The 25,009-nt window shown below is 53.4% G+C and overlaps 1 protein-coding gene across 1 annotated transcript in view; it reads right to left on the reverse strand.

The window, feature by feature from the left end:
* The window catches only part of LOC132464298 (cadherin EGF LAG seven-pass G-type receptor 1-like), a 31,554-nt gene extending 6,882 nt beyond the window's left edge, over window positions 1–24,672 (reverse strand). The window contains exons 1-24 of the mRNA XM_060060601.1: window positions 21,015–24,672; window positions 17,132–17,806; window positions 16,391–16,613; window positions 12,954–13,069; window positions 12,441–12,529; window positions 11,269–11,426; window positions 10,350–10,513; window positions 10,045–10,170; window positions 9,560–9,726; window positions 9,182–9,367; window positions 8,759–8,872; window positions 8,436–8,613; window positions 8,017–8,155; window positions 6,910–7,030; window positions 6,062–6,245; window positions 5,561–5,662; window positions 5,184–5,278; window positions 4,594–4,803; window positions 4,237–4,420; window positions 3,493–3,984; window positions 3,013–3,166; window positions 2,653–2,850; window positions 925–1,045; window positions 369–569 (exon numbers count right to left, since the gene is read on the reverse strand). Of these exons, the coding sequence (XP_059916584.1) occupies window positions 369–569; window positions 925–1,045; window positions 2,653–2,850; window positions 3,013–3,166; window positions 3,493–3,984; window positions 4,237–4,420; window positions 4,594–4,803; window positions 5,184–5,278; window positions 5,561–5,662; window positions 6,062–6,245; window positions 6,910–7,030; window positions 8,017–8,155; window positions 8,436–8,613; window positions 8,759–8,872; window positions 9,182–9,367; window positions 9,560–9,726; window positions 10,045–10,170; window positions 10,350–10,513; window positions 11,269–11,426; window positions 12,441–12,529; window positions 12,954–13,069; window positions 16,391–16,613; window positions 17,132–17,806; window positions 21,015–24,570 (7,953 nt within the window). The 5' untranslated portion in view covers window positions 24,571–24,672. The remainder of the gene's footprint in view (window positions 1–368; window positions 570–924; window positions 1,046–2,652; window positions 2,851–3,012; window positions 3,167–3,492; window positions 3,985–4,236; window positions 4,421–4,593; window positions 4,804–5,183; window positions 5,279–5,560; window positions 5,663–6,061; window positions 6,246–6,909; window positions 7,031–8,016; window positions 8,156–8,435; window positions 8,614–8,758; window positions 8,873–9,181; window positions 9,368–9,559; window positions 9,727–10,044; window positions 10,171–10,349; window positions 10,514–11,268; window positions 11,427–12,440; window positions 12,530–12,953; window positions 13,070–16,390; window positions 16,614–17,131; window positions 17,807–21,014) is intronic.
* Between the last annotated feature and the right edge of the window lie 337 nt (window positions 24,673–25,009).

Genomic DNA, 25,009 nt, shown 5'->3' on the forward strand with positions numbered 1-25,009 from the left:
ATAACGTGCTTTAACTTATGGTAATTGTATTGTGTGTTTCTGTGTGCGTTTGTGTGCATCCTCCTGCAGTTCACTTAACGGCCAGACGGGCCAATAATGTCCCTTTATGAGTTAAAGGGGACATATTATACCACCGGGTGTGAGTGTGATTAGCCATCCGTCCACTGGGTAGGCTGGTAGACTCCAGCACACATCTAGGTGGACACGCCCACCTGTGATGTCAGAAGCTGCACATTTTCAAAAGAGCTTGTAATGGCTAATCACGCTCACACCTGGTGGTACCTTATGTCCCCTTGAAAGATAGAGATAGCGATAGAGTTAGAAATAGAGTTGGTTAAAGTAAGGGTTAGGGTTTAGTTGCGTGTTACCGTGTTGTCGGTCTGGTCGATGCCGCAGAGGAAGAGGAGCTGGCCGAGGAAGAGGACGGCCACCAGGTTCCTCCGGATGGTGTGGAGGTTGGAGAGCAGCCGGGGCAGGAGGAAGAGGAGGAGGAAGGTGAAGAGGAGGGTGACCAGAGACGCCGACAGAGCCGAGTAGGTCATGACCTTCAGGGGCAGGACCTCGCCGTGCTGAGGGGGAGGAGCACCAGACATTCAGACACTCCTGCTCTAGATCAACGTCCAACATGGTGGAGGAGGTCAGGTTCAGATTACTGCAGGGTTAGAGACTAGGAGGCAAGGAGGTTAGGGGTTAGGGGTTAGGTGATAGAAGGTAAGGAGGTTAGGCCGTTAGGAGGTAAGGAGGTTAGGGGTTAGGGTGTGAGTGGGTTAGGGGGTTAGGAGGTTAGGGGTTAGGGGGTGAGGGGTGAGGAGGTTAGGAGATTAGGGGTTAGGAGGTTAGTGGTTAGGAGGTTAGTAGTTAGGAGGTTAGGGGTTAGGAGGATAGAGGGTTAGGGGTTAGGGTTAGATATCAGCTCCAGCCCACCTCTCTCCTGGAGACGTCCATGAGCACGGCGGCGCTGGAGGTGTGGGAGCAGGAGCAGCTGATGTGGGTGGAGTTCCTCTCCACCAGGCCGCAGCCCCGGGCCGACCATCCACCTCCACCGCTGGAACCCACAGCACCACCCGTCAACTACAGCACCACCCGTCAACTACAGCACCACCCGTCAACTACAGCACCACCCGTCAACTACAGCACCACCCGTCAACTACAACACCCAACAGCACCACCCGTCAACTACAGCACCACCCGTCAACTACAACACCCAACAGCACCACCCGTCAACTACAGCACCACCCGTCAACTACAGCACCACCCGTCAACTACAACACCCAACAGCACCACCCGTCAACTACAACACCCAACAGCACCACCCGTCAACTACAGCACCATCCGTCAACTACAGCACCATCCGTCAACTACAACACCACACAAAAACACCATCCAGCAAATACAGCACCACCCCACAACACCACCCATCAACTACAGCACCACCTGTCAACTACAACGCCACACAACAACACCGCCCGTCAACTACAACACCACCAATCAACTACAGCACCACCCTACAACACCATCCACCAACTTCAGCACCACACAACAACACCGCCCGTCAACTAAAGCACCAACCGTCAACTACTGCACCCCACTACAACACCACCCTACTACACCACCCATCAACTAGAAAACCACCCGTCAACTACAGCAACACCCGTCAACTCCAGCACCACCAATAAAATACAACACCACCCGTCAACCACAACACCACCCGTCAACTACAACACCACCCATCAACTACAACACCACCCTACAAATCCACCCGTCAACAACAATAACACCCATCAACTATACACTATAATATTACAGTATGTACATAACATTATACAACAGCAGTACATAACAGTACATTTAAGCAATAGATCCCGCCAGGCTGTGGTATGTGCTCATTATACCACTGTTAAGGGGCGTTGTCCGGCCCCGACGCGCAGCGGAGGGCCGGCGACCCCCTTCACAGTGGTATAATGAGCACATGCCACTGACTGAAGTGAACTATTGCTTTTATACAACGGTTACTGTTATGGCGAAACGAAAGTCATAGACACACTACATTTAAAAAGAAACCAAGAAAGTCAAAGTAGCCGTTTTATTAAAGACTACCAAAAAGTAGTCCCTCCTGGCTGCCGCTATGCATCGACGGTCGCTATGCAACACACTTTAGCGTCCCTCCGAGAGAAGGCTCCGATAGAGCGGTTCGCCGGCAATTTATCCTATGGAGCAGTTCACTCGCCGATTTTAGGCTTCAGTGAACTGTGCTATTGCATTTATACAACTGTTAAAATTATGGCAAAATGACTCCACACACACACACTAGTAAAAATACGGTTGTATTCTTTGACACTTTCCACTTCAAGGCGCGGAGTGATACTTTCACAAAATGATTGGGCGTCATAGCAGTTATGTATACGCTCATTATACAACAGTTAGGAACCAATCAGATCGCTGGATTTAGGCCCCCCGTTGTATAAATAACAGTATATCACAGTAGTATATAACAGTATACATATAAATATATATATATATATATATACACATATATATATATATATTTATATATACATATTTATGTATATATTTATATACATATATGTATATAAATATGTATATATTTATATACATACATCAGTATGTACATACATCAGTAGTGTATCTTACCCTACTGAGTGGTTCCAGGAGACACAGGTGGGTTTACTGCGGTCCTCAGAGTAAAGCAGATGGAACCACAAGGTCACAGGCAGGCCAGAGGTCACCGCCAGGTCAGAGGTCACATCCAACTCAGAGGGCAAAGGCTGCACTTCCTTATAGACGGCTGTGGTCAACACTGCAGAGTTGATCACTGGTCTGGAGGGAAGTCTGGACACACACACACACACACACACACACACACACACACACACACACACACACGCACACGCACACGCACACGCACACGCACACACACACACACACAGTGAATACAGCAGGTTAAAGCACCAGCGTCGGTTGCTACTCTGGAGCCTTGCTCATGGGCTGTACCTCAGGCTCCGACGGTCGGGGTCGTAGCTCTCAGGCAGCAGGTCCCCCAGCGTCCTGAACACCATCACCACGGCAACAGCCAGGGGTCCCTGCTGGTCGCCGTGACGACGTATCCTCCTGGCTGCGACGGTATGGGGTGAGGAGGGGCCTGTCTCTATGGAAACCAAACACAGATAAGGATGGAGTTAGCATGAACATGAATGTTAGTATGAACTTGCACTTTGTAATAATAACTAGTAGTCAATATGAACTAGACGAATAGTTGTTTGTATTAACTAGTAATGATCATGAAGTAGTTTTGTTATAACTAGTAGTTAGTGATAGTAGGAGTTACACTAGTATAGGTTATGTATTTACCATTGGTTAGTATTAACTAATATAGAGTTAGGGTTAACGAACATGGGGAGTGGGAGACTAACACTGGCTTAGGGTTAGGGTTAGTGAGGTCATCTGTGATGTCATCGTTCTCTGGTGACTCACCAAGAAACCTCCTGCCATCAGGCTCGGAGATGACATCATCAGGCTCGGAGATTACATCATTAGGCTGGGAGATGACATCATCATGCTGGGAGATTGCATCATCAATCTGGTCGATTACATCATCATGCTGGGAGACGACATCATCGGGCTGAGAGATTACATCATCGGGTGGAGAGATGACATCATCGGGCTGAGAGATGACATCATCGGGTGGAAAGATGACATCATGGAGCTGGGAGGTGACATCATCAGTCTGTGAGATGACACCTTGGGGCTGAGAGGTGACATTAGGTTGAGAGGTGACATCATCAGGTTGAGAGGTGACATCATCAGGCTGGGAGATGACATCATCAGTCTGGGAGGTGACATCATGGGGCTTGGAGGGGGGCGTTGGGGGGGGCGGCTGGCGGAGGAGGTGGGGGAAGAGAGCGAAGGTCTGGAGGTCCCTGGGTGGGTCAGAGGAGGAGGAGGGGAGATACTCTAGAGAGAAAACTGATGGGGGAGATGAAAGAGGAGAGAGGAGGGGAGGGGAGAGGAGAGGAGAGGAGAGACGAGAAGAGTGTCAGAATTTATGTTGCTGTATTTCACCTCATTATTAATCTAAACATTGTCAAGTTTATCGTGGTCATATTTCTCACACACACACACACATACACATACACACACACACACACACACACACACACACACACACACACACACACACACACACACACACACACACACACACACACAGTTGGGTACCAATGTTCTTGGAGCTGATGGTGACTGGCTTCATGTAGGTCCTCCTCGTGTTACGGGCCAGGTTCTGGGCGTACTCCTCGAAGCTCCTGAGGAGGAGCGCAGGGCCCGCCTCCTGCTCTTGGAGCTCCTCCCACTGCAAGGCGTGGCCCGGGTCCAAGATTGCCGCCGCCGCGTGTACCACGTTCTGGGGCACAGAGCATGGAGTGAGCAGGAGGAGTGAGCAGGTGGGGTGGAACGGAGGAGTGAGCAGGAGGAGTTAGAAGGAGGAGTGAGCAGGAGGAGTTAGAAGGAGGAGTGAGCAGGAGGAGTGAGCATGAGGAGTGAGCAGAGCGAGCAGGAGGAGTGATCTGTGGTCACCTGGTGGAAGAGGACGTCTCGAGTGGCGGCCATGTTGAACCCCTGCTGCTGACTCTCAAACTGCAGCAGGAGGATAAGCAGCCGATAGGCTATCTTTATGTCGTTGCCATGGAGAGCCCTCGTCTGATTGATGGCCGTCCACAGCAGGCCGGCCAATCGCTGAGACGCCTCGCCGTTCATCAGCGACCCGTTGAGAAACAGCACCTCCGCCTGGAAAAACACAATATATCAATGCTTAGGCAACACAACATACAACACCGCTTTAGGTAGTACAATATATAACACCGCTTTAGGTAAAAGACCACATAACACTGCTTTAGGTAACACAACATATATCACTACTTTAGTTAACACAACATATAACACTACATGATCTAGACAAGACCAGACTACACAAGACCAGACCAGACCAGACCAGACCAGTCCAGTCCAGACCAGACCAGTCCAGTCCAGACCAGTCCAGACCAGACCAGTCCAGACCAGACCAGACCAGACCAGACCAGACCAGTCCAGACCAGACCAGACCAGACCAGACCAGACCAGTCCAGTCCAGACCAGTCCAGACCAGACCAGTCCAGACCAGATCCCACCTGTTTCGTGAGCTGGGTGAAGGCGGTGGAGGTGCAGTTCATCAGGCTGGGGGGCCGCCAGCCGTCCTTCTCCCCACAGTGACGTAGCGCCGCCCCTGGAGAGAGACACCGTCAGAGAGACACCGTCAGAGGAGACACCTAGCATTGTGTAGCATCTTATCCTAGATATCGGTTTTGTCTACAGGGAACGGGTTAACCTAGAGATTGTTATTGCTTGGCACTTGGTTCTATGAACATTCAAACTGTACCGACAGAGATATATTGTTGTTACATGAGGATCCTCAGTGTTTCTGTTACCTGTGGATCCTCAGTGTTTCTGTTACCTGTGGATCCTCAGTGTTTCTGTTACCTGTGGATCCTTTATGCGTAGTGTTTACCTGTGGATCCTTTGGGACACTCCACGGCGGCTGGCTGGCCGAAGCCAGTCCTGGGCCACCAGAGTCCGGCCTCGAAGGCTTTGGGGCAGCCCTCGTACACCACTGGAACACAGAAAACACGCTAGATGTAGCTTTGTGGCGCTATGCTAAATAGCACCTACGCTATGCTAACTAGCATGGCGCTAGGCTAACTACCATATCATCTTGTATATATGTGGCATAAGGCTAGGTCAACTAAAATGGCACTACGCTATGTTGTATGTTTGTAGCATGGTACTTGGCTAACTGGCATGGAGCAAGGCTAACTAGAATGGAACGAGGCCAGCTAGCATGACGATAGGCCAGCTGGCATGACGATAGGCTAACTAGCATGGCGCGAGGCTAACTATCATGACGATAGGCTAACTGGCATGATGTGAGGCTTACTATCATGACGATAGGCTAACTGGCATGGCGTGAGGCTAACTAAAATGGCGCGGGCTGTGAGGGGTGGGGTCTGACCGGTGCAGCCGCTGGTGGTGACCTCGGCGTGGGGGTTGTCACAGCGGTTACACTGACGCCCGGTGACCCCCGGCCTGCAGGGACACTGGCCGCTCGGCGGGGCGCAGGACCGCGACGCAGACCCCAGCTGGAAGCACGCACAGGGGAGGCAGGAGGGAGAGCCACTGGGCTGGAAGTGGTTGTCCTGGAAGAGCAGAGTAGAGGAGGAGAGGAGAGGGGAGAGGGAGAGGGGGTAAGAGGAGAGGAGAGGGAGAGGGGAGAGGGGAGCGGGAAGGAGAGAGGAGAGGGAGAGGGGGTAAGAGGAGAGGAGAGGAGAGGGAGAGAGGAGAGGGGAGCGGGAAGGAGAGGAGAGGAGAGGAGAGAGGGAAGGAGAGGAGAGGGAGAGAGGAGAGAAGAGAGGGGAGGAGAGGAGAGAGGGGAGGAGAGGAGAGGGGAGGAGAGGAGAGGAGAGAGAAAAGGGAGAGGGGGGAGAGGAGGGGGAGAGGAGAGGAGAGAGGAGAGGAGAGGAGAGGAGAGGAGAGGAGAGGAGAGGAGAGGAGAGGAGAGAGGAGGAGAAAGGAGAGAAGGAGTTGAGGAGGGGAGTTCTAGACGAGTACGGTAGCAGATCTTGGATGAATCAATTAGAGATTTTATGAAGGACTGAGTAAAGAAATTGATTCAACTAAGTGCAAATGATTTGTGAGGATATGCGCGTTTATGTGTGTGTGTGTCATTGTTTGCATGTGTCAGTGTGTCTCAGTATTTTGTGTGTGTCAGCCTTTGTCAGTGTTTGTGTGTGTTTACATGCGTTAATCCTTGCCTTATCTCTCAGTGTCTGCGTGTATGTGTCTGTGCGTGTGCGTTCCTACCTTGCAGCGACACACCCCGGTGGTCTGGTTGCAGGCCCGGTGGAACCTCCTGCTGACATCACAGCTACAAGGACCACACACCCCCCCCCCCCACCAGCCCACCGCGCAGGGAGGCCCCGCCCTACACACACACACACACAAATTAATATACACACGCGTGCCTATTAATACACAGACACACACACACACGTTACTATTTTTATATTACTATTACACACGGGAGAACTATAGTAGTAGCAGTATAGTAGTACATGTGCTGGCAGTACTAGGTACTAGAGTAGTATAGTAGTACTACAGTAGTAGTATAGTAGTACAATAGCAGTACTAATAGTAGTACTATTGTAGTACCTGTGCTGGCAGTACTCCCCCTGGTACTATAGTAGTACTTTAGTAGTATAGTAGTATTATAGTAGTACTAGTACCTGTGCTGGCAGTACTCCCCCTGGTGCTATAGTAGTACTTTAGTAGTATAGTAGTACTATAGTAGTACTAGTACTAGTCGTAGTACCTGTGCTGGCAGTACTCCCCCTGGTGCTATAGTAGTACTTTAGTAGTATAGTAGTACTATAGTAGTACTAGTACTAGTCGTAGTACCTGTGCTGGCAGTACTCCCCCTGGTGCTATAGTAGTACTTTAGTAGTATAGTAGTACTATAGTAGTACTAGTACTAGTCGTAGTACCTGTGCTGGCAGTACTCCCCCTGGTGCTATAGTAGTACTTTAGTAGTATAGTAGTACTATAGTAGTACTAGTACTAGTCGTAGTACCTGTGCTGGCAGTACTCCCCCTGGTGCTATAGTAGTACTTTAGTAGTATAGTAGTACTATAGTAGTACTAGTACTAGTCGTAGTACCTGTGCTGGCAGTACTCCCCCTGGTGCTATAGTAGTACTTTAGTAGTATAGTAGTACTATAGTAGTACTAGTACTAGTCGTAGTACCTGTGCTGGCAGTACTCCCCCTGGTGCTATAGTAGTACTTTAGTAGTATAGTAGTATTATAGTAGTACTAGTACTAGTACCTGTGCTGGCAGTACTCCCCCTGGTACTATAGTATTATAGTACTAGTAGTATAGTAGTACTATAGTAGTACTAGTACTAGTCGTAGTACCTGTGCTGGCAGTACTCCCCCTGGTACCCGGGTCCACACACACAGCGGTACCCTGGGGGGTTGGGGGTTCGGACGCAGGACGACGTGTGTTGACACGGGTTCAGCGCACACACGTCCACGCACTCCGTCCCCAGGAACCCTACGGACAGGGGTCACATGTTAATAACATGTAGTACAATATATATAACATAGTACAACATTAATAACATGTCAATAACATGTTATCCCGATGTTTACAGCCATGTAGACGTCATGACATAATTTATATAATAACATGTTTCATAACATGTTACAACATTTAACATGTTGTTTACATTTTAGTAACATCTCCACAGTGTTAACATGGGCAGCTCTGAAACATGGTTTTGCTTTATGAAGTAATGTTATGTTATAACATGGCCTAGTGGTATGTATATTACCGTGGTTACAGGGGCAGCTGTGCGCGGCCCAGCGGTCGATGCAGCGGCTGTGGGCGGGGCAGGGGGCGGAGCTACAGTGGTCGGCGACGTCACAGCCCTCCTGGACCGGCCCCGCCCGCCTGGCCTCCAGCATGTTGACATTGGACAGGGTGGTGGGGGTCTCACCCATACGCACCCCCTACACACACACACAGACACACACACAGGCACATTAGCACGCACACAGATGCTCACACACACACACACACACACACCGAGCACAACTTGAAGGTAACAACGGCGCCCTGGTCCTGGCCCGGGTCCTGGTCCGGGTGTGGACTCACCTGGATGCAGCCCGTCAGTCCGTCCACCACCCGTCCGTCTGAATCCAACAGACCTCCGACAAACAGAGTCCTGATCTCCAGACCGGGCAGCTGCCTCCCGACCTCCACCCGCCGCTGCAATGAGAGGGGCAGACACACACAACTGGTAAGATGACCCCTTAACCAGACACACACCTGGTCAGGTGACCCCCTTGACGAGACACACACCTGGTGAGGTGACCCCCTTAACCAGACACACACCTGGTCAGGTGACCCCCTTAACGAGACACACAACTTGTCAGGTGAGCCCTTTAACGAGACACAAACCAGGTCAGGTGAGCCCCTTAACCAGACACGCACCTGGTCAGGTGAGCGCCCTAACCAGACACACACCTGGTCAGACGAGGCCCTTAACCAGACGAACAGCTGGTTAGGTCTGCATACCTGGAACATGCCGTAGTCCAAGGACACCTTGGCCAGGTAGGTGGTCTCCTTCCCCTCCCTCACGCTCCTCAGCTCCACCTGGAGGTGGTGCCACGCCCCGTCATCCACCCGAACCTCAGGGAACTCCACCACCCCCACCTCCACGGAGTCCTGGAACACCTGGAACCTCACACAGCTGTCCACCAGCTGGGGAAGAGGGGCCACTTAACATCAAACCACTTTTCTATCCCCAGATGTTTAACTCCAGATTTTTATTATCTAATTCCAGATGTTTATTATCAAACTCCAGATGTTTATTATCTAACTCCAAATGTTTAACTCCAGATGTGTCACTCCAGATGTGTCACTCCAGATGTGTCACTCCAGGTGTGTCCGTACCAGCAGCTGCAGGGCGGAGGCCCCCCCGGCGGCGGTGTGGACCAGGGTCCCAGAGGGGCGGCGGGTCCGGAACATGAGGCCCAGGAACCAGGGGAGGGAGACGGTGACCCCGGGGTCCGCCCACCACAGCACCGCCCCCCCCGGGAAGGAGTGGGGGGAGGGCATGACTGGACACACACACACACACACACACACACACACACACACACACACACACACACACACACACACACACACACACACACACACACACACACACACACACACACACACACACACACGTTAAGGAGGAAGCACCGGCCGGCAAAACATGGTGGAAAGGGTAGACCCTCTCTGTCATCAGTTTGCTCCCTCCAAAATGGACCAATCACGGCAATGGTTGAACTCACTCATTCACTCTCACCCCCACACACACACACACACACACACACACACACACACACACACACACACACACACCCACACAGACACACACACAGCATTACCGTGCTGGCAGGTCTTGCCCCCGTAGCCGAGGGGGCAGTCGCACAGGAAGCCCCCCCACCTGCTGACACACGCCCCCCCGCCCTCACACACCACCCCGGCACAGAAGTCCTGCAGCTCCGGACAGCCTGGAGGGGGGGGAGATATAGATTATATAAAATAGATCTAGACATTAAATATAATGTATAGTATAATATAAATTATATTTGATATCGTATTGTGTAGATCATGTTAGAATGTATAAGGATGCATATTACATCATCTATAATCCGATATAGGGGATGTTATATTATGGTATTGGTCCCACCAGCGGTGCTGCCGTTGTTGGCGATGTAGGTTGCCATGTTGACGGGCTGGTGGTCGATGCTCAGGTCCCGCATGCAGCCCACGAAGTCCGACCTCTGGACTGGGAAGTCCTCGTCCAGGTCGGGAACCCCCCCCAGCAGCAGGGGGCCCGTGAGATCCAATGACCTGCAGGGGTACAGGGATATAGGGCTTAGACCCAACAACCTACTGCAGATAGAGTTAGGGTTTAGACCCAACAACCCACTGGAGCTAGAGTCAGGGCTTAGACCCAACAACCTACTGGAGCTAGAGTCAGGGCTTAGACCCAACAACCCACTGGAGCTAGAGAGTTAGGGCTTAGACCCAACAACCCACTGGAGCTAGAGAGTTAGGGCTTAGACCCAACAACCCACTGGAGCTAGAGAGTTAGGGCTTAGACCCAACAACCTACTGCAGATAGAGAGTTAGGGCTTAGACCCAACGACCTACTGGAGCTAGAGAGTTAGGGCTTAGACCCAACAACCCACTGGAGCTAGAGAGTTAGGGCTTAGACCCAACAACCTACTGCAGATAGTTAGGGCTTAGACCTAAGTTAGGGCTTAGAGAGAGAGAGACAGAGACAGAAAGTGAGAGAGAGAGAGAGAGAGAGAGAGAGAGAGAGAGAGAGAGAGAGAGAGAGAGAGAGAGAGAGAGAGAGAGAGAGAGAGAGAGAGAGAGAGAGAGAGAGAGAGAGAGAGAGAGAGAGAGAGAGAGAGACACACACAAAGAGAGACACAAAGAGAGAGACAGACAGACGGACGGAGACAGACAGACAGACAGACAGACAGACAGACAGACAGACAGACAGACAGACAGACAGACAGACAGACAGACAGACAGACAGACAGACAGACAGACAGACAGAGACAGAGAGCGAGACAGACAGAGAGAGGCGGTCTTACTTCTTGGCTCCTCCCTGGGTTCCCTGAGCAGAGCAGGAGTAGTTTCCGATCTGGGCTCCGAAGCGAAGGGACACGTCAACATCACAGTCGTCCACGGCAACCACGGCCACCTTCTCCCCTGACGGGCCGTGGGGCGTGCCCAGGTGGCCGATATTAGGCTGGAGGAGAGGGGAGATCCACGCTATGAAAATAACCATCTAAAACCAACATAGAACCATCTCCAAGACCTAGAACCTCTGGAACCTAGAGACACCTAGAACCACTGGAACACCTAGAACCTAGAAACATCTGGAACATAGAGACATCTAGAACATAGCAACACCTAGAACCTCTTGAACCTAGAGACATCTAGAACATAGCAACACCTAGGACCTCTAGAACCTAGAGACACCTAGAACCTCTGTAACACCAAGAACCTAGAAACATCTGGAACATTGAGACATCTAGAACATAGCAACACCTAGGACCTCTGGAACCTAGAGACATCTAGAATATAGCAACACGTAGAACAGATAGAACATATAAAATGTTTACAAACACTTAGTTAAAAAAGATGATCTTCATATAAGGCCTCGTTAGTGGTTCTGTATTTTATTATTCTGTTTTATCGGTTTTAGTTCTCAGTGAAGGAAATTATAAAATGCTGGTAAAGAAGCAATTTAAATAAGGTAAATATCATAATTATTATTTCATCTCGTCCCCACCAAACGAGGTCAAGACACAAGCTTCCAGAATCCCAACGGCAGGTTCCAGCGTGTCTGTTGCCATAGCAACCGGTGGCATCGCTGACCTTCAGACAAAGACCTCCCACCCCGAGGTGGTTAGCATTGTTGTTGTTCATGACACCATTACCCTGACCTAGTTACGCCCCACGCTGTGTGTGTATATGCGTGTGTGTGTGTGTGTGTGTGTGTGTGTGTGTGTGTGTGTGTGCGCCTGCGTAGCGGCTTGTTTGTTCATAATCTGTTAAATAATTATTCATTATTAAGTGGATGATTCAACATGAATAAGAAAATTCAGTGTAAACTTACTGGCTTGTTCGTGTATAAAGCAGCCAATCAACTCAATCACCCAGCCGAAACTCCCCCCCTCTGAGTGCATTAGACTACGACTCCACCAACCACAGGAGGGATAAATACCCTGCGGGGTGATTGACAGGAAAAACAGCCTACCTTGTTGTAGTACCGGAGATGAACTGAATGCCATTGGCCATCGCTGAGCCCGCCCTCCACAAATGGAGACACAACTGTCTTTGTGTCGCCTGGAAGAGAAACGCTTTTACAACAACAACCGCTACGGCTCAGAGGAACACAGGGAGGCTCCTTTAAAGCTGCATAGTTGGGAGGGGCTAGTTTACCTGTTGTGAAAGTGGGAGGGGCTTGTTTACCTGTTGTGAAAGTGGGAGGGGCTTGTTTACGTGTGGTGATGGTGGGAGGGGCTTGTTTACCTGTTGTGATTGTGGGAGGGGCTTGTTTACCTGTCGTTAAGGTGGAAGGGGCTTGTTCACCTGCCGCTAGGGTGGAAGGGGCATGTTTACCTGTCGTTAGGTGGGCGGGCTTGTTTACCTGTTGTGAAGATGGGAGGGGCATGTTTACCTGGCGTTAAGGTGGGCAGGGCTTGTTTACCTGTTGTGGTTGTGGGAGGGACTTGTTTACCGGTTGTTAAGGTGGGCAGGGCTTGTTTACCTGTGCAGAAGGTGAGCTGCACCTGCTCGTCCACCAGCTCCAGAGCGATGAAGTCGTGTTTCTGGTTGAAGCGTCCGTTGTACAGCAGCAGCCCACTGCGCTCTCTGGTCGCAAAGCTGCACCACAAACAACGACAACAACAACAACAACAACAATACATTATGAACACACTGATCCACACCTCAGACCGTCCACCAGGGAGCGGCACTAGCTCTATTGATTCATGTTTATTATGTCCTCACAGCTCATTTGAACAGACAGAGGTCACTGCTGCTGCTGCCGCTCTCTGGGATCAGGGCAACAAATCGCTTGACCTGAAATTCCTCCACCTCTTTCTAACGGAAATTAGAGAGAAGGGGAAGGAGGGAGAGAAGTAGGGATGGGGGGAGGGAAGTGGGAGATTGAGAGGAGGGAAGGAGGGAGAGAGGGAGGGAGGGAAGTGTGAGGGTGAGAGGAGGCAGGTCTGAGGGAGGAGGGAGGGAGATGGGTGAGAGGGAGGTAGGAGGGAGGTCTGCAGGGGAGAGAGAGGGAGGTAGGAGGGTGAGAAGAGGGAGGTCTGTAGGGGGGGGGGAGGGAGGGAGGTGGGAGGTTGAGAGAGGGAGGGAAAGAGGGGGGAGGGTGAGAAGAGGGAGGTCTGTGGGGGGAGGGAGGGAGGGAGGTGGGAGGTTGCGGGAGGGAGGGAGGAGGGATGGTGAGAGGAGGGAGGAGGGAGGAGGGAGGGAGGAGGCGGGAGGCTGTGTGACACGCGGCGGTGGGGTTCAGATCCCAGGTGGGTCGTGGGCGAGTCTGCAGGAAACATCTCTGAGCAAAACCAACACCTGTTTCCTCCCCCCTGACCCCCGACCCCCTCCCCCACCGGCCGTTGTCAAGGTAACGTGACAAGAGTAAAATATGGGAGATTTATGAGTTTGATCACTATAGGTGAAAACCTTGTGGAAAAGTACTCGTAGAAATGCGTCAACAGAGACATCGAGGTCAGCTGTAAAGGCTGAGGGTTCAATACACACATTACTACATGTTAGAGGCTGAGGAGTAGGTATAATGTACACATTACTACATGGTAGAGGCTGAGGAGTAGGTATAATGTACACATTACTACATGTTAGAGGCTGAGGAGTAGGTATAATGTACACATTACTACATGGTAGAGGCTGAGGAGTAGGTATAATGTACACATTACTACATGTTAGAGGCTGAGGAGTAGGTATAATGTACACATTACTACATGTTAGAGGCTGAGGAGTATAATGTACACATTACTACATGTTAGAGGCTGAGGAGTATAATGTACACATTACTACATGGTAGAGGCTGAGGAGTATAATGTACACATTACTACATGTTAGAGGCTGAGGAGTATAATGTACACATTACTACATGGTAGAGGCTGAGGAGTATAATGTACACATTACTACATGTTAGAGGCTGAGGAGTATAATGTACACATTACTACATGTTAGAGGTTAAGGAGTATAATGTACACATTACTACATGTTAGAGGCTAAGGAGTATAATGTACACATTACTACATGTTAGAGGCTGAGGAGTATAATGTACACATTACTACATGTTAGAGGTTAAGGAGTATAATGTACACATTACTACATGTTAGAGGCTAAGGAGTATAATGTACACATTACTACATGTTAGAGGCTTAGGGTTTAATACATGACCACATGCCCATCGTAAAGTAAGGTTCAATCACACAATATATATATTAGGGCCCGACCGATATTGATTTTTGAGTGCCGATGCCGATGCCGATTATTTTCAGAGAAAAATTACGATTACGATTTAATCGGCCGATTTAAAAAAAAAACAAAAAAAAAACAAAAAAAAACAAACATATAAAACGTAGTTTTTGATACCTTAAATATACTTTAAACACTTTTGACGAATATGTGAATTGAATGCAGAACCTTTGAGTGTTTTAGAATACATTTACAGTCAAATGAGTGTAATGTAAAATGTAAAATAAATAACTAACTCCCAATGTGCTGCGCTCGTGAGCAGTGACTAACACGTGCGTGCTGAGCAGTATGGTCTCACCGTTAGAGTCTACAGTATAACAAATGAACATGGCCTGGGACCTAAAGAAAAACAGGCACAACATGCTCAAACAACGCGTCTTGTGTGTACATTGGTGAGGTGAGCGCGCAGCTGCCTGAGCGAGCGTGCTTTCATGTTGTATGGTAAAATTCAATCTCCTCTTTTTTACTCCAGCTAAAGTTGTTAGTTAGCAAGGCGAGTAGGAGCGCAATCTGCAGGATACTAATCGCAATAACATTTCTTAAAAAAAAAAAAAAAAAAAAAAAAAAAAAAAAAAAATCGGTTGTAATCTGCGTCTTTTTGGCCGATGCCGATTATTTTCAAAAAGGCTATAATCGGCCGATTAAATCGGCAGGCCGATAAATCGGTCGGGCCCTAATATATATATATATAAAGTGTGTCCCCATAACTGGAGCGTTATCGTAAGGACAGGAGTCGAGGTTGATGACTGCTTCCTGTGGGGCCAGGGTACCTGACTCAGCACTAGTTAGCAGACAGGAAGTGACCTCACACAGCAGCTCTCTGCCACAACATGCCACACCAATAGATGCTCCGAAGGCATTCAGGCCCCCATTCCTGCTCACTGCAGATATTGGACTGTACGATCAGGAATAATACGGGAATACTGGGAAACATGGACTGTACCATCAGGAATACTAAGATACCTAAGGAATACTGTGAAGTATCAGGAATATGTAAGGAATAAACCAGGTTATGATCACCACCAGGGTTGGCCGGTGTTGAATATTTAAAACCGTTATACCTTTAAACATCAAGGTTCACGGTTCAGCCGTAAAAATAAAGCAATTGGTTCATGAAGTGAGAGCTCAGCTCATAAGCTCTGATCCGAGCGCTCAGAGCTGCTACGCACTCTCCGGCCACAGGGGGGGGGCATTCATCTGAAAACCCCCTTTTCCAAATCCTGGTTTCAAACTAATAATCCATCAACCCAGAACAAGGGACCAGCCATGTTGGAGTAATACACCAGCATGAATTATGACCTCCATAAGCCTGCTATTCATAACTTTGCGTTAGAAGGCTAGACCTGTAAGCCCAGAGGAATTATCAAATCAGCATTATTTCTGTCTATCCGTTGCCTCAGACGGATTCTGAAAAGTGGCTCTCAAAGCGCTTTATAATACTGCCTCACATTCACCCATTCATGCACACATTCACACACCGACGGCGGTGTCAGCCACACAGGGCGACAGCCAGCTCGTCGGAGCTGTCGGGGTGAGGTGTCTCGCTCAGGGACACCTCGACACTCGGCTAGGAGGAGCCGGGGATCGAACCAGCAACCTTCCGGTTACCAGCCGACCCTCTCTACCTCCTGAGCCCTGCAGCTTTGGGTCAGGATGGGAGGGTAGAGGTCAGAGGTCAGGTCCTACCTTAAGCTCAGCGTGAAGTGGAACCTCTGGCGGAGGCCGGAGAAGGTGACGAAGGAGCGGCCGGGGAAGCTGCGGGCGGCGAGGAGACAGAAGGGCGGGAGGAAGGGGCCGGGGGGGCAGCGGCACACAAAGCCCCCCACCAGCAGGTCCACACAGGTCCCCCCGCTACCACACGCCCCCGCGGCACAGCGGCCCCCAAGGGAGTCCACCTCGCAGCGCAGCCCTAAAGAACCCACAGAGTTACCCACTACTGTACTTTTGTACTGCATCCTACTGTACTGCATCCTACTGTATTCTACTGTACTCTACTGTACTGTACCTTACTGTACTCTACTGTACTGTACCCTACTGTACTCTACTGTACTGTATCCTATTGTACTCTACTGTACTGTACCCTATTGTATTCTACCGTACCCTACTGTATCCTACTGTACTCTACTGTACTGTGCACTACTGTATCCTACTGTATTCTACTGTACTGTATCCTACTGTACTCTACTGTACTGTGCACTACTGTAATGTGCACTACTGTTTCCTACTGTACTGTATTCAATTCTACCCTACTGTAGTCTACTCTACTGTAGTCTACTGTACTCTAAAGCAGAGACCAGACTGTTAGTCTCTGCTCTACTGCACTCTATTGTATTCTACTGTAGTCTACTCTACCCTACTGCAGGGACCAGACTGTTATTCTATACTCTACTCTACTCTACTCTCCAGGTGTGTGCAGATGTGACTCACCTGTGCGGTGGGCAGGGCACAGGCAGGTGTAGCCCCCCTCGCGGTGGCGGCAGCGGGCCGGGGGCCGGCAGGGCGAGGAGAAGCAGAGGTCCAGCTCCGTCTCACAGTAGTCCCCCGTGAAGCCGGGGGGGCAACGGCACCGCAGGCCGGCCACGGGCCGCACCGAGTGGAACATCACCCCGCCGCCCCCGGCCCCAGCCCCGCCCACCTCGAAGCGCGGGGCGGAGCTCTGGAAGCGCAGCACCGACACACACAGCATGTAGTTGTCGCAGGGCTCGCGCAGACACACGTTGTCGTCCCAGGGCAGGACGCTCAGCGCGGCCAGGCGCCCCAGCAGGGTGCGGTTCAGGTACAGCAGCTCCCTCAGCGTCGCCGCGGGGACCCAGGCCCCGCCCCCCGGCACCCCCGCCCCCCGGGGGAGGGGCCGCAGGGCGGAGAGGGACACGTTGAGGACCGCGCCCTCGGCGTCGTCCTGCACGCTGAACACCGAGACGGCGTGGGGGGGCGTGGCCAGGACGGTCGCCACGGCAGCGGTGAAGCGAGCGAGGAGGGGCGGGGACAGGAAGCGGTCCTGGGTCATGTGGTCCAGGCGCAGCGTGATGCTGCTGCTCAGCATCTCGTCCGTCACCACAGCGACGCGGAGCACGCAGCGGGCGGACACCCGGTGCACGCCATCTGTAACCGTGACAACATCCTGTTCACTATGATGGAGAAGACGTGTCTCTGGGCACAAATGAAGAGCCCCCACCAGGTCTGAGTGGGCGGGGCATAACCTTCTGACCAATGAGAACAATGCAGTAGGCAGTAGACAGCCCGCTGATAACTGACACTTGTTAACTATTGATAGCTTTTAGCTCATTTTAAGGATCACAGTTAGTTATTTGTGTGTTGTTAGCTTATAGTAAGCTCAATGTTGGCTAGTTGTTAGCTCATTGTTGGCTAGATGTTTGGATCATAGTTAGCTAGTTTTAAGATTATCCTTAGCTCATGGGTGGCTAGCCGTAAGCTCATAGTTAGCAACAAATATAGCTAATTGTCAATGAGCTTTTAGCTAATATTTAGTTGGTAGCCAGCTAGCTAGCTCTGATGTGTAGCTCTGCGGGGGGGGGGGGGGGCTGTAATCAACAGACAAAGATGAGCTTTCCACCCTGTTACACTGTCCTCATACTGTCACACACACACACACACACACACACACACACACACACACACACACACACACACACACACACACACACACACACACACACACACACACACACACACACACACACACACACACACAGCTTTTCTTATGAAGGGTTTAGAATACATTATTCAAGCTCACTCAAAACACAGCACGACATTAACATGAAACTGAATATAAATGTATACAATATAAACCTCTAACTGCTTACAAGTGTAGTCTCTCTCCCAGCCTCTCTCCCTCCCTCCCTCCCTCTCCCCACCCCCCCCTCCCTCCCTCTCCCCACCCCCCCTCCCTCTCTCCCTCTCTCTCTCGCTCCCCCTCTCTCTCTCCTCACCACAGGTCATGTGATCGGAGTAATTTCTTGTGAGAACATTGATATGTTTCAGTCTGAGAGGTGGAGGTGGAGGGAGAGGTGGAGGAGATGAGAGGAGAGATGGAGGAGAGGTGCAGGTGGGAGAGGAGGGGTGGAGGGGAGGTGGAGGAGAGGAGGAGGACCTCAGAGCAGATCTTTATGACGTCAGGGTTTGATGGCTCAGCCTCAGATTCCTGCCGTGTTTCCCGCAGCAACCGGCTGATAAAGAGCTTTAGAGCGGGACAATAGAGCCTACACAATGGCACCGCCGCCCCCCCCCCCAGCCTACACCACCCTGCACCCCCACCCTACACCAGCAACCCCCCCCAACCTACACCACCCCCACCCGACACCACCTTACACCACCCCCACCCGACACCACCTTACACCACCCCCACCGTACACACCCTACACCAAAACACCACACCACCCTACACCACACACCCCGACTCTACACCACCCTACAACACACCACCCTACACCCCCACCCTACTCCACCCTTCACCACACCACCCTACACCCCCACTCTACTCCACCCTACATCCCCACCTAACACCACACACCACCCTACTCCACCCTACATCCGCCCCCTACACCAACCGACACCCCCTCCCTACACCATCCCCACTCCACCCTACACCATCCCCACTCCACCCTACACCACCCCCACTCCACCATCCCCACTCCACCCTACACCATCCCCACTCCACCCTACACCATCCCCACTCCACCCTACACCACCCCCACTCCACCATCCCCACTCCACCCTACACCACCCCCACTCCACCATCCCCACTCCACCCTACACCACCCCCACTCCACCATCCCCACTCCACCCTACACCATCCCCACTCCACCCTACACCACCCCCACTCCACCATCCCCACTCCACCCTACACCATCCCCACTCCACCCTACACCACACCACACTCCACCCTACACCATCACCACTCCACCCTACACCATCACCACTCCACCCTACACCACCCCCACTCCACCCTACACCACACCACACCCTACACCACAAACCACTACAATCCAAACGCTACACCACCGTACCACGACAACCCCCCATGTTACTCTGACCTGACGGGGTTTGTAGCTCCATCACAATGCATTTGTGGGACATCTGCACAGGGACAAAAGCACCCCCAAAAAGTTCAGGCTACCCCCCCCACACACACACACACACACACACACACACACACACACACACACACACACACACACACACACACACACAGCTAAGAATGCACCAATATGCGTTTCTTGGCCCGTTGTCATGCCAACACCAAAGAAGTTGCCAAAGCTCCTCAGTGCTTAACCCCCCCCCCCCCCACACACACACACACACACACACACACACTTACTCCCTCCCCCCCCCCCCCACACACACACAGCAAGTCCTTTCTTTTGGGTTCCAACAACCTCGTTCCCTCTAACTTGTAGAGAAGACAGACAGACAGACAGACAGACAGACAGACAGACAGACAGACAGACAGACAGACAGACTACTATGTCTTCTATGACCTATTCTTACATAACCTGACATCACTTCAACACCAGTTCAACTTGAGATGGGATGAGCTCAGCTGGTTCAACTCAGACTCGCTCTCTGACTGACTAAGTCAGTCAGTAGACTAACTGACTGACCAGATTCACTCACTCTCTGACTGAACAACTTACTGACTCACTAACAAACAGACTCGCTGCTTAACTGACTAAACAAACTCACTAACTAACAAACTAACTGTCTTAACTGAATAACTCTGCTAGTTTGGTGTTGGAGTTTTCCAACGGTCTTCCATTGTATTCGCTCTGATGAAAGCAATGTGGAAGTTCTTTGACTGATTAATGTGGAAGTTCTTTGACTGATTAAACTAGCAGCGTGCCTCTCGTCTCTCTACGCCTCTAGAAGAAGCGTTAATGCTGCCAGGAGACACAATGAACGACCTCCTTCTAACCTCAAGTTATTTATCTGTTCAATTAAGTGCGTGTACTTTATGATGTCGGGACGGGCCCAACAGGCTGTCCTCTGGGGCCCAACAGGCCTGTCCTCTGGGGCCCCACAGGCTGTCCTCTGGGGCCCAACAGGCTGTCCTCTGGGGCCCAACAGGCTGTCCTCTAGGGCCCAACAGGCTGTCCTCTAGGGCCCAACAGGCTGTCCTCTGGGGCCCCACAGGCTGTCCTCTGGGGCCCAACAGGCCCGTCCTCAGGGGCCCCCCGACAGGCCCGTCCCCAGGGGCCCCACAGACCTCGACCGTCTCTAACATCCCCATGAAGAGCCCGTGTCATCACCACACTAAGCGTATAGACATGGTGAACAAGAAGCCGGTTCCTACCGCTGACGGACACCTCCATGCGGGCCTCCAGGGGGCGGTTGTTGTCCAGGTCCCGGCTGAGGCTCAGGTCTCCGCTGTCCCGGTCCAGCAGGAGCAACTGCAGCTCGTTGCCCTCGACGATGTCGTAGCGCAGCCGGTCCGAGACGTCGGGGTCGCGGGCGGGAACCCTCCCGATGACGCCGGCCGGGAACCCGCCGGGCCGGTCGCTCACGTAGTTGTTGAAGACGATCTGAAAGTCGCCGAGGACGGGCGGGTTGTCGTTGACGTCCTGCAGGCGGACGTGGACCACCGCGCGGCTGACCAGCGGCGCGGAGGTGGCCTGCACCACCAGGGTGTACTCGGCCCGGGCCTCGTAGTCCAGCTCGCTGAGGGCCACCAGGTCCCCGGTGAACACGTCCAGCTGGAACACCTCCTGCTGGTTCCCCTCCACGATCTGGAACAGGATCTGGGCGTTGGAGCCCTGGTCGGGGTCCGAGGCGGCCACGCGGCCCACCGTGGAGCCCACAGCGCTGTTCTCCGGCACGCTGAGCACCATCTCCTCCGTGAGGAACACCGGCGCGTTGTCGTTGACGTCCAGGACGGACAGCTGGACGTCCACCAGGGCCCTGAGCGGGGGCACGCCCCGGTCCAGGGCGAGGGCCCTCAGACTGTACACCGCCACGTTCTCCCGGTCCAGCTTGCGGGCCGTGCGGATGTTCCCGGAGTACGTCTCGATGAAGAAGTCTCCGTCCCCGTCGTCGCCGCCCTGGAAGGTGTAGCTGATCCTCCCGTTGGCGCCCGAGTCCCGGTCCACGGCCGAGACCTGGAGCACGCTGGTGTAGACGGGCGCGTCCTCCGGCACCGCGCCCTGGTACAGGTCCCGCAGGAACTGCGGCGCGTTGTCGTTGGCGTCCACCACGATGATCTCCACGTAGGCGGTGTCGGACTTCTGCGGGACGCCGTTGTCACTGGCGATCACGGCGAGGGTGTAGGAGGCCTGGTCCTCGTAGTCCAGCTCCACCTGCGTGGTGATGGCGCCCGTGGCCGGGTGGATCCTGAACTGCGCCACGTTGTCCTCCATGACGTAGGTGATGCGGGCGTTCTCCCCCGTGTCCTCGTCCGTGGCGGCGATGACCACCACGGTGGCGCCCGCCGGCTGGTCCTCCCCCAGGGTCACCTGGTAGTTGGCGCTCTGGAAGACGGGCCGGTGTGTGTTGGCGTCCGTCACGTTGATGGTGACCTGCGTCGAGTCGGCCCGCGTGCCGTCGGAGGCCGCCACCGTCAGCACGTACTGCCGCTCCTGCTTGTAGTCCAGCGGCAGCGCCAGCGTCAGCAGCCCGCCCGCCGCCTGGCTGCTGATGGCGAAGCGGTTGCGCGTGTTTCCGCCGGTGATCTGGTAGCTGACCACGCTGTTGGCGTCGCGGTCCACGGCGCTGAGCGCCAGCACGCTGCCGCCCACCGCCGCGTCCTCGCTCACCCTCAGCTCGTACTGCCGCCGGGGGAAGGTGGGCGTGTTGTCGTTGACGTCCAGCACCGTCACCGCTACGCTCGCCGCCGACGACAGGGACGGCACGCCGCCGTCCACTGCCTCCACGCCGAAGGTGTAGAGCTCGACCGCCTCGCGGTCCAGCGCCATGGCGACCGTGACCCAGCCCGTGCTGTTGTTGATGGCGAAGGGGAAGCCGGGCGCCGTGGCGGTGAGCCGGTACTCCAGCCGGCCGTTGGCGCCCGCGTCGGCGTCCATGGCCTGGATGTGGATGAGCGAGGCCCCCGCCGCCGCGCTCTCCGGCACCGAGGCCTGGAACGGCGTGCTGACGAACATGGGGGCGTTGTCGTTGGCGTCCAGGACCCTCACCACCACCAGGCCCGTGGCGTTGGCCCGCGGGGGGCGGCCCCCGTCCTGCGCCCTGATGCGGAGGTGGTACTCCCTCACCGCCTCGTAGTCCAGGGGCCCGACCAGGTCGATTACCCCCGTGGGGCCGTGGATGTAGAACTGGCCTCTGACGTTGCCGCTGACGATGCTGTAGTGGACCAGGCCGTTGGGCCCCTGGTCCGGGTCCGAGGCCTGGACCTGGACCACCCTGTTGGGGGCCGGGAGGTCCTCCGGGAGCCGGACCTCGTAGCGCCGCTCGCTGAACTGAGGCGCGTTGTCGTTCTCGTCCTCCACCGAGATGTGCACGGTTGCCGTGGCGCTGCGGGGCCCGGGGTCCCGGCCCTGGTCGTCGGCGCGGACGACCAGCTGGTAACGGGCCGTGGCCTCGCGGTCCGGCCGCGCTCGGGTCCGGACCACCCCGCTGCGGGGGTCCATCTCGAAGTCTGCGTTGTCTCCGTCGCCGTTGACGATGGTGTAGACCATGTTGGCGTTGGAGGGGGCGTCGCCGTCGGTGGCCCTGATGGTCAGCACCTCAAAGCCCGCCTCCACGTTCTCCCGGACGCTGACCCGGTACTGCGTGAGCTCGAAGGCGGGGGCGTGGTCGTTGGTGTCGCTGACCGTCACCGTGAGGTACACTGTGCTCCGGCGTCGCGGGATCCCGTCGTCCGCGGCGACAACCTTAAAGACGTGTGTGTCCTTGCTCTCCCGGTCCAGGGGCCACAGGGTCACGACCCCGCCCGTGTCCGGGTCCATCTGGAAGAGGTCGTTGGACCGGCTGTCGAACAGAGCCTCCATGTGGTAGTGGACCCGCCCGGCGGGGCCCTGGTCGGGGTCCAGGGCCCGCAGTGTGATGACCCGGGTCCCCGCCGGCTCGTTCTCCGGGACCGACACGTGGTAGTTGGGCAGCTGGAACTGGGGGGCCGTGTTAGTGGCCCTCCGGCCCCGCCTGGCCCCCACGTTACCACCACCACCACAGCCCGCCTGATGAGAGGGACAGCCGGGTCTGACCCCCCCACCGACCCCCCGGCGCCTCAGCTGAGGGTCCGGGCGCAATGTGAGACGCAGCCAGGAGTTCTTGAAGTTTGGCCCCCTGCAGAGCAGCAGCAGCTCCGCCCTCCCGTCGGACGGGACGCACGGCTCCAGTACACCGCCGGGGAGAAGGCGGGTCTCACGGCCCTCCACCCCGCATGATAAACCATGGAGGTTGCTGGTGGGGCGGAGGAAGAGGAACGGCGGTAAAGACTTTAGGATACTGTGGAACAAAACCTGCGTGGAGAGACAAGACGTCGGTAAAAGATCGGAGCGGAGGTCCAGTGACACGTCGGGCGAACTGCTCCTCTCGCGTCTGACGGGACACTTTGGCCCTCGTAGGACCGGGTCGAAGCGTATCGATACCCGATCAGCAGAAGTTATCGATCTGAGCCGCACGTAAAATGGAGCGGGGTTCCTGGGTAAAAATGAGCAGTTCAACTTCCCTGAGAGTCGGACGGCCCCGTCGAGTTCTCCGATGCTGATGAAGCGGCGCCAGTAGCTCGGGGTTCGAGTCCCGTCCAAAGCGTAGACCCACCCGGGTCCCAGCGAGGCGTTGACCAGCACGGACCAAGCGGGGAGCCGGTCCGCGTCCAGGTCGAGGTTAAAGCCTCCTGAATACAAGCCGAGGGAGAACAGGACCCAGAGCCGGAGCCACAAATTGAGAACATCCATGTTGTACCACCATGGTCCGCCGGGTCCTCACAGTCCGAGGAACCACCTGCTGTCCGGGGCAGCGTCCGTTCCCTTGCTAGGCATGGAGGCGTATGGACATCAACACACACACGCACGCACGCACGCACAAACTTTATTTAAACTACTGATTAAAATACAACCTCGGACTGCATCTGTTATAAGGACAATTAGGCCTATCAATAATTATAAAAACAAAATACTTTTTTATGGTTAATACAAAAATAAGTACTGAATACAGTATAGCTGAATATCAATGCCGACCCGAGAACTTTACATCATAAAAGACAACTTTACATCACAAAAGAGAAATTATCTGAATTTTCTTTTTGTGTAGTTTTGCCGTGACACGTCAGTGACCCATCAACTTCTTCTATCAACGGTGTTTCTTTAAAACTTAAGAAATTAATACATTTATAAT

The sequence above is a fragment of the Gadus macrocephalus genome, chromosome 9, assembly GCF_031168955.1.
Source record: "Gadus macrocephalus chromosome 9, ASM3116895v1".
Lineage (NCBI taxonomy): Eukaryota > Metazoa > Chordata > Actinopteri > Gadiformes > Gadidae > Gadus > Gadus macrocephalus.